General features: G+C 41.4%; 1 protein-coding gene across 1 annotated transcript in view; it reads left to right on the forward strand.

The window, feature by feature from the left end:
- Window positions 1-9567: 9567 nt before the first annotated feature.
- The window catches only part of TMEM123 (transmembrane protein 123), a 46206-nt gene continuing 39734 nt past the window's right edge, over window positions 9568-16039 (forward strand). The window contains exons 1-3 of the mRNA XM_023740133.1: window positions 9568-9693; window positions 10125-10542; window positions 14467-14523. Coding sequence (XP_023595901.1) covers window positions 9568-9693; window positions 10125-10542; window positions 14467-14523 — 601 coding nt within the window. The remainder of the gene's footprint in view (window positions 9694-10124; window positions 10543-14466; window positions 14524-16039) is intronic.

The following is a 16039-nucleotide window of genomic DNA, read 5'->3' on the forward strand; positions in this document are numbered from 1 at the left end:
AAGGAAACTGGGCTCCTAAGCTTGTGGCTTGTGTGCCACAATTAGAAGTGGTAGAAATGTGGCCAGAAGCCTTTTCTAACACTTAATAGTGTTCATCCACTCTACCATACCATTTCCTTGATTTCGAAGTCAGACTGTATTGGTGGCTTAGAAATAAACCATCTGAGTCCATTGATACGGGGCAAATACAATTGTTTTGTTCATATAGAAATCCAGCAAGTTGAAAAATGTCCTCACCCAGATCAGTTTATGATTATTCCATTTATAATTTATAGCAAACAATAAAATAAGCTAATACAAAACAAAGCAATTTAAACAACAATACCTTCAAAGAAGTAATAGATGTTTACCTAGATTAGATTAGAATGCTCCATCATCAGAGCCACACCACCTTCTTAATATGCTAGAGGGTCATGTGAGCTAACTGGTTTTTCAAGAAAGAAAAAAATCTTTATGCTTTAGTACAACTTCCTCCTTCCCTTGTAACATATTCACCTTCTGTGAACAGACACAACAAAATATAATACAAATAAAATCTAAGATGCCCCTGAATGACAATGCGCATTACCACTTGCCCTGCTCAGCTCACCTAGACCAACCCCTTGGGTCTCAGATACCATCAGGCCATCTGGAGTGCCCTCCCAGCAAAGCCAATCCTCCCTCATTAACAAGAATGAAGAACAGGAGGCACTGAGAGTGATTCAGATCCAGACATGTTACCACTGAGAATGGGATATTCAATATGTTCTAGCTATCTAATATCTAAGTACTTTTCTTATCCAGCCTTGGTGGCACAGTGGTTAAGAGCTACGGCTTCTAACCAAAAGGTTGGCAGTTTGAATCCACCAGCCACTCCTTGGAAACCCTATGGGGCAGTTCTACTCTGTCCTTTAGGGTCGCTATGAGTCAGACTCTACTCGACGGCAACAGGTTTGGGTTTTTTTTTTTTTTTTCTTTTCCAGTTCGTGACATACTATAAACTCCACAAGAAAAGGGAACTTTACTTGTTCATCTTTGCATCCCCAGTACTTAGCATGGCCCTGGTGCATAATGAGTGGGCAATACTGGTCTTTGGAATGTTGTACCAGTTAAAAGAATAAGGAAACAATGAGTGACTGGATGCCTCTGTGACTGAAAGTCAGGGACAGATGGTTCAGATGTAGCATCTTCCTTCTGTGGTCACAGACAAAGTCTACGAAAACATCAGAATATTTTAGTTTATCTCAAACTGAATATAAACCGGTAGCAAGGTGTGGCTGATAAAAAATGATGATACAACTTTAAGACCGTGTTAACAGGAGTATGGTGCTCAGAAGAAAGGAGGTTGGTAGGGGAATCTTCACTCCTATGATCACTTCCCAAACATTCCAAATGCTGTGGTCAATCCAAAGGGAACTGGTTCTTCTTTCCAGTATAAACTTTCACCCTTTCGTGGTATCTCTTCATACTGTTTTCTTCCCCCTATAAAAATACTTCCCATTCCATCCTTCATGTCTCCACTGTCCTTCTTGGATTTGCACCCAGCTCCACAATACCAGTCCCCATGCTCTCAACTTATTTCTATTTCTCCCTGAACTCCTGTTACAATGTTATTGCACTAACTTTTTAAATCTAGTATTTTAGTTATTTATATACATGTCTTCTTTTCAATAGGATGCAAACTGCAAAGCACTGCTCAAAGGTATATGATTTTCATTACATTTTTGTTGTATTTGCTCCCATGTATGTTTCATTATCTACTTCTTCTCTCTGCATCATTAGACTGTGATCTTCTAAAAGGCAGTAAGTGACCCCTGCCATTTATTTTAAAATTACACATTGCACCTTGCAGGTTGTTCTGGGGAAAGACCACATGTTGCCGGTCTGATGGTTGACTCAGATATCTACAAGCCACAACAAAAGGAAGCTAACACTGAGCAAAGAACAAAAGCATATACTCTAAGCCAAGAGCAAGGTTTTGAAACACACATTAGCATATAGCTATACAGATACACTTTCTGATTACATATTTTCATGTACACAGTGAAATATAAGAATTAAGCAACTAAGGAAGCAAATAAACAGGTAATTCCCAGAAGAGAAAAGACAAATGGCTAATAAATATAGGCAAGGAGGTACCAATTCACTTAATAAAGGAAATGCAAATTGAAAAAAATGAGAACACCATTATTTGCCTAACATATCAGCAAAAACTAAAGAGGGAGATAATATTCAGTGTCACCAGGGTTGAAATGTAAAAGGCACTTTACAGTACTGATCAAAATTTTAAAAATACAAGTTCCTTGACTAAATAATTCCACTTCTAAGACTCTACTCTTCAGAACTACTTTTTCAACATTTCCAGGATACTAGCTCAAGGATGCTCAAAATGCCGTTAAGATTATATTAGTAAAAATCAGAGATAAACCCAAATATATGTCAAAAGTGAGATGTCTAAATAAATTACCTCTGTATTATGGAATGCTATGTAGTCATCACAAGGAATGAAGCATATCCACATATATGGATATAGAAAAATGATTATGATATATTGTCAGATGAAAACAGCAAGCTGCAAAGCACTGTCATGTAATACCTTTGTTGTAAAAAAAAAAAGACACATGTTCTGTTTCTATGTTCATATAAATGCACATACAAATTTCCTCATAACTGTATTCACAAAAACAAGCAAACAAATTCAAAGGTCTGGAAAGAAAAACACCCAGCTGCTAACTACAGTTCCCTCTGGGGAAGTGAAACAGAAAGGACTTTTCCTTTTTACTTTATATACTTCTGTGTATGTTTTAAATTTTTTCAATACTAATGTCATACTTCTGGCTTTTTTTAAAAGAAAAAAGAAAACCAATATGAATTAGGTCTTAAAAATACTTATTAAATGTTTAAATATTCTAGGAAACAGTGATAGAAACTTGAGGAACTGGATGCATGAATAATCTCTATTTTTTAAAGTATTCTTAAGAATTCCATGTTTACAAAATTGTTCACAAATATTTGTACCAGTTACAGAAGCCTGAAACCTGATGTAGTAGTATAGAACAGTTATTTCCATGTTGAAGATGAGGGATAAGAAAGGAACAAAAAGAAAAAGTAATGTCTTTAACACTTTACTTCAAAGATACTGACAATCCAAGCATAGGGCTCTCAGAAACAATGTACCTGATGGTTGTGTTATGCCAGGGGTCACAAACTCAAATGCCACAGGGACAGGCAAGTAAGAGGAATTAATGAGACCGGCTGGGAATAAGACAGTAAGGACCAGAGGGAAAGAATGACTGGACTTTGGAGAGAGCATGTATTGTCTGAGGAGACCAGCTATTTCATAACTCCAGCTGGTTGGATGGATCTAGTTACCAACCTTTCAAAAGAAGCTAGAAATTAAGAAATTTTATATCACTACTCCCAGGTTTGGCCCTCTATCCCCAGTCTCAGATTCTGCATCTTAAAAGCCCAGGAACTGAAGTAGCACACTCAGCCCCTGCCTTGGAAGGAGACCCAGGAGTTAGGGCTGAGAGGAGGAGAAAGGGGAGGAGGTGGGAAAAGATCACAAATGCTTATAATATACTGTCATTTCTTTTATCCCCATTACACTATGAAAGTCTCACATATTATTTATTTGGGGTGGGCTATATGAAATGTCTTTGGAAAAAAACATGTGGCAATTTTAAGGATAAAATGAGGAAACTTTCTTTGAGGAGGGTGGCCACTGCCTACCCACACTCCCCTCTGTTGAGTGTCTCTTTGAGACCATAACAGGCCTGATAAAAAGGTCCAGACAAAAAGGTAAGGGCCTTCTGACCCTTAGAACTATAAACACTTACTTCCGGAATCAGCCCAGAGGTCTCTCATAATATGTACAGGAGACAATCACAATACGTCTCTCCTTGTCTCTCAAGGAGATAAGAGAAGTTTTAATTGTTCTCTCTTATACTTTTCTGTATAAATTTGTGTGAAATTCTCTCCAGATTATGTAGTCACTTTCATGCTACCCAACACACGTTATCTCTGCTAATCCTTACCCAATATTAAAATTGTGTTCTCTCTCTCGTCTACATTGGTACGGAGAGGTTTTCACCAGCCAGGACTGTTTTATTTCCTAAACACTACAAGGACACTCTAAAAACCAGTTTCATCTATTTAATTAATTATATCTCTTATTCCTACTCTCTGCTCAGTCCAGGTAATAGCCAAAGTGTGTTCCTCCTGGTGACAGTACACTTATAATGTAACATCCAGTACTGCTTAGTTACCACCTTGATTTTAGATATCGGTAGATATTTATCTTTTCTACCTTGGCTATCTCTGTATGGAGACTGCTCTAAGAGATTCAGAAATGACAGAAGGATGAAAGGAGAGAGTTCAGAAAGTTTGTGAGTAGTCCAAGATATGGGATGTGGAGCTATCCCTCACCAAGTTGCTCAAGCCACAAACCTAAGAGTCATCCTTAATTTCTCTTTCCCTCAACCACTACATCTAATTTATTAGTAAGTCCTGTTAGCTCCACCTTCAATCCACATCCCATATCCATTCACTTCTTCCATTTTCACTACTTCCACCTTACTTCAAGCCACCAAACAATAACCTCCTAACTGGTCTCCTGTTTTCACTCTTGTTCCTCTCGATAGAATCCAGTATGATCTTTTAAAAATATACTGTATCAGAACATATCATGCCCAAACTCTACAATGGCTTTCCATCATATTTAAAATAAACTCTAAACTCTTTATCTTCAAAGCTTTACAAGATATGGCTCCTGACCTTATCTTGTACTTCTCTGCTTTACTCACTAAGCTTTAGCTACATTGGCCTCCTTTCTATTCCCCAACACATCACGCTTGTTGAAATGTACTTCCCCTGGCCTTCACATGGCTCATTTTTAAGGAATCGGTTTTAACTGTTACCTACTTAAAGAAAAGGAATCCCTGGTTGGTGTCAATGGTTCAGCACTGGACTACTAGCTGAGAAGTTGGTGGTTCAAACCCACCCAGAGGCGCTTTGGAAGACAGGCCTGGTGATCTGCTTCCAAAAGGTCATGGCCATGAATAACCCTTTGGAGCAGCTGTACTCTGCACGCATGGGGTCACCATAAGTCGGAATCAACACTTATTTCCAGCTGTTTCTTGTGGGTTTTGTTTTTTTTCTTAAACTTGTTTTTCTGCCCCCATGTCAGTTTTGCCTAGAAGAGAGAATGGATGGTACTCAAACTTTTGTTGATTGAATGGATGGAGAGCCTTAGTCTTCCAGTTCTTAACTGAGACATAGGAAATATTCAGCAGAGATCAAGATCCTAAGAACTTTATTAGATTTCAGAATTTATTTTAACTGCACCACAATAGCTATTTTATCTGTCAATTTCCCCACTGTGATTCGCAATGAAAGCCTCAATATGGTAAGTGCTTGGGAAGCAAGGAAGAATGGCCTGGATACTTAGAACAAACTCCATATGAAAGGATAAGGTAGATGGTAGTTAAATTGGAAAGGAAAGGAAACTGAATCCCTGTAGCTATCTACAGAGAAGAAAGAGGAAAAAAAAGAGCCAAAGTAGGAGCTGATAAATAACCTGGGACTTAACAGTGGAAAGGCCCATGGGATTTCTCTACACCCACTGACAAGAAACCTCCGAACTCAGATCTCTCATCTTGCTACTGTCCTCATACCAAAAAACCTGTTGCCATCTAGTCGATTCCAACTCATAGCGACCCTATAAGACAGAGTAGAACTGCCCTATAGGGTTTCCAAGGAGAAGCTGGTGGATTGAAACTGGCAATCTTTTGGTTAACAGCCAAGCTCTTAACCACTGTGCCACCAGGGCTCCACTGTCCCCATAGCACCACATAATCCTGCCCAGAATGGACACTGAAAATTCACCCTCACCTAGCCAAATCCTTAGGATTCAGACACAATTCTCACCCTTTTTCAGAAGTCATCCCTTAAAAATTTCAGTCCACCCAAAAGACTTTCTTCTCTGATCTCCTTGTTTTAAAAGGAAAATGAAATTGTGTAGGATTTTATTGTTCTCTGCATATTTTTTTTTTTACCTTTTGTTGGTTTTTGTTCTATTTATTTATTTTTTAAGATTTTTTTAATTGTGCTTTAGATGAAGGTTTACAGAGCAAATTAGTTTCTCATTAAACGATTAATACACATATTGTTTTGTGACATTGGTTGCCAACCCACAACTTGACAATACTCTCCCCTTCTCAACCCTGGGTTCCCCATTGCCAGCTTTCCTGTCACGTCCTACCTTCTAATCCTTGCCGCTGGGGTGATGTGCCCCTTTAGTCTCATTTTGTTTTTTGGGCCTGTCTAATCTTTGGATGAAGGGTGAACCTCAGGAGTGAATTCAGTACCGAGTTAAAAAGGTGTCTGGGGGCCATACTCTTGGGGTTTCTCCAGTCTCAGTCAGATCAGTAAGCCTGGTCTTTTTGTTGTAAGTTAGAATTTTGTTCTACACTTATCTCCAGCTCTGTCCAGGGGCTTCTACTGCGATCTCTGTCGGAGAAGGTTTTTGTTTTATTTTTACTTCCACTGTCTTAATCTGAGAATCCCCTACAATGTTGAATACATAATTGGTGTTAGGTGCCATTGAGTCAATTTCAACTCATAGCGACCCCAAGTGATAAAGCAGAACTTCTCCATAGGGTTTTGTAGACTGTAATCTTTACAGGAGCAGATCGCCAGGTCTTTTATCCCACAAAGCCACTGGGTGGGTTTGAACCACCAACCTCTCAGCAGCCAAATGCACTTAACCAGTGTGCCACCAGGGCTCCTGTACACAAAATAGATAATAATAATAAATTCTCATTGATTAATTGAATGATTTCATAGTCTGGCCACAGACTGGACTCTGATGAATGCAACATGAAGGAAAAACTAAAAGGAGAGGGAAGAAGAATGTGCAAGAAAACTAGGGGCTCGAGAATGCAGGGAAAAGGAAGTAGAGGTAGAAGGGAGAAGAAACCCAGTACGATCAACTTTCACTGCGAAGACTTAATGACAATTTATAACATGCTGTCACTGCTAAAATGGAAGTTGAGGCAGAAAATTGGCAGAATCAGGGAAATGGACACCGGCCAACGTATAATCTTTTGTTAAATCTTTCCACTGCCTTGCCTTACTCACAGTCTCAAAGCCAGGCAGATTCTGCTTCTTTCCTTATGCAAATATTGATTGTCAACAGACCGATTTATTCATATCTAGAAGGTAATTCGCAATGGTTAAGTGCTGGGTTGCTAACCAAAAGGTTGGAGGTTGAAATCCACCCAGTGGCTCCACAGGAGAAAGACTTGGTAACCTGCTCCCGTAAAGATCACAGCCTAGAAAACCCTATGGGACAGTTCTACTCTGTCACATGGGGTCACTATGAGTTGAAATTGACTCAACAGCTCCTAACAACAAGAAGAAGGTAATTATGTGTGAGTATCAAACCAGATGAGCCTTCCTCTATCACTTCTTTCTTTTAAATGAATAAAAATTTACTGTGGAATATAACATGTTTCAGTGGGAAAACATGATATCTGTATCTTTTGTACAGTTATAACAGAAGCAGTTTCTACCATTCCTATCTAGAAGCCAACTCATTTTTAAACCACTCACTGGGGTCTGACTCTGTGGGGCAGGTAGATCTGTGTCCCTCGGTAGTGCAAACAGTTAACACGCTCGGCTGCTAAGTGAAAGGTTAAAGGTTTGAGTCCACCCAGAGACACCTCAGAAGAAAGGTCTGGTGATATAATTCTAAAAAATCAGCCATTGAAAACCCAGTGGAACACAGATCCACTCTGAGACACATGTGATCAGCATGAGCCAGCAACAACTCGAGAGCAACTTTTTTCCCCCTTCTGAAAATTCTGCAAATAATGACACTGGGGTTGGATTTAGAAGGATGATGGGAATCTGGAGAGCACAGAAAGAAAGAATCCCAGGCAGAGGGCAAAAAGCATTAAAATCTGCCCAGAAGGTTGAGGAGAAGCTGAGATATGAAGGGAATCTTGGGGGATGAGTGAAAACTGTCCAGAAGACGTCAGAGGGCATCTTGAGCAAAAGGAAGAGTAGGAGCAAAGGCACCAGGGCATGGAAGTCCTTTGCATGTTTCAACAACTTGGAGTGGTCTGGTGAGGTTGTAAAGAGGGATCTACATGTAAGGTTGGAAAGGTAAGGAAGAGCTAGACTGCCACAGGCTGCCCATGCTTTTCTTTTAACTTTTTGTGTCACCAAAATAAAATGTTGATGCAGTGATGGGGGCAGAGCCTCATACAAATCTGGGGCTAGATCTTCCCTCAGGGAGCCCTGACCTCCCAAAGGGATTTCTAAGGTGTCAGAAGGGACACAGTTACCTGTCCTCAGACTAGAGAAAACATGGCCAGTCCTGAGCATTGTACTGCATTACTATCAAAGTAAGTTGGGCACACCCACTCCCACCCAGGGTATAGGAATCAGAACCCAGAGAATGGGAACTGAAGGAATGTCCATCAAGGTCAGTCCTAGGTGAAATTGCCAAGTAGATATCTTGTGTTCCATACTCTTATTTCACTTTCGGAGATACCCCTTATTCCACTGCAGATTCCCCGGGGTAGACATACACTGAGCCTTAAACGAAGTGTTAGATGTGGGTCAGTGAAGAGAATGGAGGAATGCATTTCAGAAAGAGAGAGCACAGCATGCAAATGCCAGGCGGCCAGATCGCACCCTTGTTTACGAGCAGTGAGAAGGCTCCTGTGCTTCATTCCTTGTTCTCCAGGGGAAAGAACAGCAGAACAAAGGCTGGAAAGACAGGTTCAGCCTGGGTTATGGAATACTTGGATAATGGACTAGGTAGTCACCAGAACAATTTATCCCCAAACAAGATTCTACGAAAAAATAGAGTAACCAAAAGCCAAATGTGCAGTGCTTGCTTTTGGAGGCAGTAGATGCCAGGGAGTATTTGCAGGTTGGTTGATTGAATCCATGATGGAAGTCTTTGTAAATAGAACAGACTGTGCCAGTTAATCTCTATGATCAGTCATGTCCATACTGATAGATTTGTGTGAGATCAGAAAGTACTATCTCTCGCAACAAAGTTTTGGGAACTTAATTGCAATGTTGGGGCCTTTAGGTCATAAAGTCTGAGCCACATGGCAAAGTAATGAGACTTTTAGAGCACTGCAGGTGTGGGATTCAAGGTCATTTTAGAAGCACTAGAACTTTCGGTCTTCCACATCCGCTGAGGGTTCCCACCCAAACCAAGGCTCAATGATGGTTGTTCTCCCACATCTACCACAAGTCGCTACATGCCACTTCAATGTTCTGAGCAGAAATAAAATTCAGACTTTGAAATACTGCAAATCAAGGCAAGTGAGTACCATTGGCTCTAAGGACTTAGGGACTCAGACAAAAACTGTTCTAAAACAGATTATTCCATACGAACTAGGACAACAGACACCGAGGAGAGAACGGAGGCCATACTTTCTTGCGAATAACTACAAACCTCTCTGCCCTCTCTCACTTTCACTTTACTCATTTCTCATGGCACGAACGTGTCTTTATCCAGAAATAAAGGGAGGCTGGTGAGAAGATGAGGTACAATTTGGGGGTATGGAGCTGGTGGATGTTTTACATATAAACTTCAGCAATGAATTTGCAGAGTTTGGGTTCTATTCCAGACCAACGCACCTCAAGCGCAGCCACCACTCATCTGTCAGTGGAGAGTTGCAAGCTGATGTGATGTTGAACAGCTTCCACTGGAGCTTCCAGACTAAGACCAACTATGACGAAAGGCCTGGTTATCCATTTCCCAAAATCAGCCAATTAAAACCCTATGGATCACAGCAGTCCCATCCTGCTGTGCATGAGTTGGGGACCAACTTGAGGGCAGCTAACAACACATTCCCCATTAGGTTGGGTCACCTAAGAAAAAAGCTCTGAAGACCCAGGACCCTTCAGATGGAATCTGCAACTTTCCCTCTCTCACTCAAAGTCGCACGCACCCTCGTCCCCCACCTGAAAACTACTCTTCAAAGACTTCCTTCCGGGCCGAGCGAAGCCGGGCGTGCTCAGTATCCAGAGAGGTAGCGGCGCTCGCTTTTATCTGAGACAACAAAACCGCGGTTGCGGAACATAAAACGACTTGCTCACTCTGGGCCTCGCCGCAGCGTATCAGCCGAGGAGGGCGTGGTAAGAGTCACCACGCTCAGAAGCGGAAACTCGGCCCCTGCGCGCCAGCCCCGCCCCAGACCCCGCCCCCGCGATCCCGGCCCCGCCCCGTCCCGCCACCCGGGCTCGGCGTGCGTCTTCCCCTCCGAACGCGGTTCCCGCGCCCTATTTGGTCATTCGGGGGGCAGGCGCGGGAGGGAAGTCGCGTGCGGCGGAAGGGAACGCGGAGCGGGCGCCGGGAGTTCGGAGAAGCCACCCTCTCTTGCCGCCACCTCGGTTCGGGACTCACGCGGCCGCCACGTCCTGCCCTCGGAACAATGAGACTCGGCGCGCGAGGAGTCTGGGCCGCGCTGCTCCTGGGGGCGCTGCAGGTGCTAGCGCTGCTGGGGACCGCCGTGGACAGCTCAGGGTCGGCGGGTAAGTGGCTGCGAGAGTCGCGAGTCCGCCTCCGGGAGGAAGCGCGCTGCCGAGGCAAGGGTTTCCAAGTTGGAATCTCGTGCGGAAAGTTTTGCGTGTTTGCACGGGCAGACCCGGAGGTGACCGGACGGACAGGGGGAAACTGAGTCTCTGGCCCGTCTCCCACCTACCCCGGTGCTGCCTGCTAAAGAAATTACCTGGCCCTTCCCCTGAGTTTTTCTGGAAGCGCGGTCGCAACCCAACCGGGAGTGCTTATAACCTGTTGTTAGCAGGACTGGGCATCAGCCGCGAGCTCAAGTTAGTTTTTGTAACCTTTCCCAAAAGTTAATGTTTCCTGGGAGGTTAGAGTTTGTCTGAGGCCGCGTTTGTAAACCAGATTAAGTGGGTTGAAAATATGTCTTCCGATTCTTGCAGAAACATGTCTACTAGGTAGTTGGAGAAGCTTTCAGACGTCCCTTCTTCCTGGCGTTTCATCGCCTAATTGTGTAATATCACCCAAATGATTTACAGTCGTAAGGTCCTCTTGACGTTTAAAGTTAGACTGCAGGACGACTTTAGGCTAGAGTAGCTTGTTGGGAGCCTTTCGGGAGCGCTCCCTGCTCTCTGGGGCGCAGGTGAGGCTTATGCCCCTGTAGAGGGGTTGCTCCAGGTCCCCTCCTGTGCCGTAAACACTGGTCGTGGCACGCGTCAGCTATGCACCTTTTAAAATCACAGCTACACCATCGTCAGGAACCCACCACGTCGTCAATAAGTTCATGACAATATGATTTTGACATTTCCTTTCTGTGTGGGGGGGTTTTGTTTCCCTTGAGGCTTTTGGCCCTTTGGGGACTTTAAAAAGTATTTTGGATAAGGTCAGAAAGCTGGGGTCTGCTGTGTAAATTCTGTTTTCTTTTTGTTCGCTATTATCAGGGTCACTGGGTAATAATGGTCTGTAAACTAGGATAGTTACTTCAAGTGAATCAAGTTTTTTATTGTTTTAAATTCTTCCTATCCAGCTCTTTATATATATCCTTAGATTAGTTTACCCAACAAAAGACAAAGAAGGCAGTTTGCAAAACTAGTCGGCTCAGGCACACCACCTGCTTTTGCTAGAATAATCTTCGTGAATTAGACAATAATGATATTTTGCTAAATTGGACATGTGACTAACTAGCTTTGCAGGCCTAATTTTGAGGTCATTTAAGATAAAAATGATCAGTGCAATGGCATCCATCATATTCTCAATTCTGTTATCAGATGTTTTATTGTAAAAATGGACAATCTGGAATGAACAGTATATCTTGGTGCTAATTTCATACCAATATTTATGGGGGGAGGTCTCCATTTTTTTATTTGTTGCTTTGTGAAAGTAACCCTTTTTTACTGTTTCTTTAATGAATTACTAATTAGAGAAACAGTGTGATTGTCCTTGTTTTTTTTCTTTTGCCCTCATAGCACAGATTTTTTTTTTTTCTTTGTCCTATTTTAACTCTCACTGTTCTACTCTTCTGTTTATTACTTAATGCCTCACTAGAGGTTGGTGCTATTTGGAAAACTTGGAATGCTCTATTATAGGAGAGCCCTGATTTCATGAACTGGTACACCAGTGTGAGCTGGAATCCATTTCTACAGACTAATGTCACCTTGAGACTAGAGTGGAAGAAGCTTCTATACAGGAGTTCTCAAGAGAGCAAGGAAATGTTTTAGTTTACAGAAACTTTCAAAACTTCATATACAGTGTGTACTCTGTTTAAAGTATCATTATGAAGTATTGTGATTTTTAACAGCCATGCAAGAACTTATATAGCTAATTTTTACTGGGCTCTTCCTACGCACACCACACTGAGTTCCATATACCATCCCACTGAATCCTTGCATTATTATCTCCATTTAATGAATAGGAAGCTGAGGCTTAGAAGTTATCTCACTTATCCAGAGTAAATTGCCTTATGCGTATTTGATTTCAGAGCCCAGAATCCAAATTCTCAATTAACCATTTCACCACTAAGCCACATTAGATGGTTGGCTATTAAAGTAGATACTGGTAGATCTTTTATTTCACAATATTGCCATTGTCCAGAATATTGTAGGAGAAGGTAAAAACATGGTTAAAATTCTTTTGAAGTATCCTTCACAGTGTACTGCAAAGTTTTGTAAATATTCCCAGTTGGGGGAAGGGGAAGACTGTGAATAATAAGTCAACAAATCAACACACAGGATAGATTGTGGTAGTACAATGAGATATAAGGGGAGGTGAGATTAATAATCAGGACTCTTGGTGCAAGTGACAGAAACTCACCTTGCACAACCTTAAGGGAAGGAGTAGACTTTCTTGACTCTTGAAACTGAAAAGCCACAGGATTGAGGTGGCTTCAGAAATGCAAAACTCAAGGATTCAGATAGGTTACCAAGAAGTCAAGAAATCATCTCTTGCAAGAGTGACAACAGCAGGGAGAAAAGTTCAGGAGACTCTTGGAGTAGTCCAGGCAAAAGATGATGGCAAGTGGTGATAGAGGTGGGAGGATGGATTCGAGAGCAATTTGGGGAGTGAAGTCACTAGCTAATTCAGCTAGGGGACTGGACGGTGGGGAGAGTAGGGTGAGGAAAAGGGAGGAATCAAAGGATGACCTTTAGGTTTTGGGGTTGAGCAACTGGTAATGCAACAACTGGGAAGCCTGGGGGAGGAGCAGGTTGATAGTAGAAAGTCAACAGTTTCGTTTTGGCACTCACATGGACAGGCTTTGGAATCAAACAGCCTGGGCCAAATCCAGACTCAGCCACTTACAACCTGGGTGGCCTTCTCTGGGCCTTAGTTCCCTTCACTACAAAACAGTACCTCAACAGAATTGTAAGCCTTCTCAGTATGATTCTTTTAATTTTTAATGAGTACCTTAAGATTTGGAAAAGATTTAGAAGAAGTGAGTGTTTAGAAGGGAGTGTTAGATGAGCTAGTACAGGTAACATGCATATGGTAAGCACTTCATAATGTTGGCAGTTATTTGATAACATGCCAAATACATCTGTATAGTCTGCTGACTTTTATCTTTTTTGAATTTAATCTTCACACAGTATCCTGATGTGATAAATGGATTATAGTTCAATCAAGAGGAAGAAATTTGCACCAACAGTACAAATGGATCCTTAAAAGTTATTGTTTACTTTTCTTTGTACTTTGAGGGAATTTTTGCAGGAAGGAAGTTCATCTTTGTGAAAAGTACGCAAAGACACACTTTGTCTCCTGGTATATGTATGTATTCAATCTTCCATTTTACAAAGACCTCAAGGTAAATAAACCACTCTGAAAAGTTGCTTCACCTGAACATAGAATTCTTCTAAATCTTTTCCAAATCTTAAGGTACTAGCTAAAAAGTAAAAGAATCATACTGAGAAGGCTTACAATTAAAAATGAAAATCCCACCCACTTCATCTTCTCTGTAGAATTGCTATGAGTCAGAATCGACCCAATGGCTATGGGTTTGGTTTGGTTTTTTTCATCTTTTCTGAGTTGTATGAAGTTAGGGGTGTTGGTGGTACAAGATTAGGGGCACCCATGAGTAGAAAGGGCTCCTCCCTGGATAACACAGCCCACTCCAATTAGAAGAACAGGGCATCAGTAGCAGAAATTGGTTAATCTGTCATCAATCACTGTGTCGGCATGTGGGTCAGTGAACTTTGGCAAAGCTGTTGCACCCAGTCAGGATCTGGCACATAGTAAGCACTGTGTGTTTGTTGCATCAGCTCAATGTTTTCTGTCTGGAAGAATCCAGTAACAGTCCCACATTTCCTGACAGGTTCAAGGTATGTTTCATAGCAACAGTGGCAAAAGTAGACCTTCCCTCCTCCACACCATCACCACCCCGGGGGCAGAAAGGAACATATTGCCATGCTGTTAGTTAAATATTAAGTGAGCTTTCCTAACAGGATATTTCTTTATTTTTATAGAGTCTACAAGCCAAAACAGTTCTGTGGGTCAACAAAACTCCGGTGCCAATTCATCAGGTGAGTTTAAAAATGTTCAAGAAACAGCTTTTCATCTGTCTAAGGTAGTTAAAAGTAATAACATCCAGAAAAGTACATGTAAACTGCTACACTAACCTGCCTTAACTGTGAGTTATTCATTCATGAATCCCTAAAGCCTACCCTCAGCCCCACCCATTGTAGACCCTTAATAAATGATTTTTCATTAATTGTCTTTCTCAGTCTAGCAAAGGTGAGAATAAGTTCTAAAACTATTTGAATTTCATGCTATCAGTTTAACAAGGCTTTGAAGCAGTTCGTTCCAGTTCGAACCCCTGCTGAGAATTTGTATTTCTAACAAGTTCCCTACTGAGAATTTGCATTTTCACCCCAAGTATACTGAATCAGAATCTACATTTTAACAAGATCCCCAGGTGATTCTTATGTATAACTTCCTGGGAACTTGTTAGAAATGCAGATTCTCAGCAGGGATTTAAACTGGTTTGAAGCCCTGGTTTAGAGGCACATTTTTAGCAGTGGTTCATGTGCCCTTAGGTTTTGCTTTCTTCCTATAGGTATGAAATATGAATATGTAAGTCTGCTAGTCTTACTTGTGAAATAAGTTACTCTAACATCAGCCATTGCAGCCTTGGCTGACTCTAAGGAGAGCCTACTTAAACATTTTAACCATCAGTCAGACTTCAGCCCACCATATTGCTTCCCTATTCAGTCAGTGAGGCCCCTTTCCCTGTGCTTTAGTTTGGGACAAATGGACTCTTTTCTTGAGACTCTGAGTTCACTAGCCTGGAAGGATACAGGGAAGTAGGCTGATGTCATAAACATCAGCAGTTAACCATCAAAGCATGTTTTTTATAAGCAATATTTAGTTATCTTCCCACTACTCTTGTTCTTCAGACTTGACTGAAGTAGAAACTAGGAAAAGGTACACAGGTCCTATCAGTAGACCATTTTTCTCTACTTTTATTCAACAAATATTTACTGAGCATCTCTAATGTGCTGAAATGGTCTAGGTGCAAAGGAAACAAAATGGACGAGGTCCCTGACTTCATGGAGTATTTATTCTCATGAGCATCCCAGAGCTCCAGCTCATTCATGTTCTCAGTTTACCTCTGCGCTTTCTTTTTATTATCTCCACCTTTCCTATTGGTTTCTGGCTGTACATAGTCATGATATGTGTTTTATTCTGGTTTTAGTAATTCTACAGAGATATTTTCACTGGGGAAGAAAGACTAGATATATTACCCCTCAGATGTTCCAGTGGTTATCATTGGGTGGTTGGGGGACTTTTTTCTTTCTTTCTTTCTTTTTTTAAATAGTTTATTAGATTATCAGGTGCTTTTTTTCCTATTCGCCTTTGTTGGCTCTGATTCTTCACTGCTGAACTTTTAACTTGGAATTAACCTAGGAGCTAGGAGAAAGGTAGAGATAACAAAATAATATTAATATTATTGAATGCTTACAACATACAGGACACTTCTCACACCTGTTCATGATGTAGATACTTCTCTGTTTTACATATAGGGAAACTGAAACTCAG

The sequence above is a fragment of the Trichechus manatus genome, unplaced genomic scaffold (genome assembly GCF_000243295.1).
Source record: "Trichechus manatus latirostris isolate Lorelei unplaced genomic scaffold, TriManLat1.0 scaffold00148, whole genome shotgun sequence".
Lineage (NCBI taxonomy): Eukaryota > Metazoa > Chordata > Mammalia > Sirenia > Trichechidae > Trichechus > Trichechus manatus.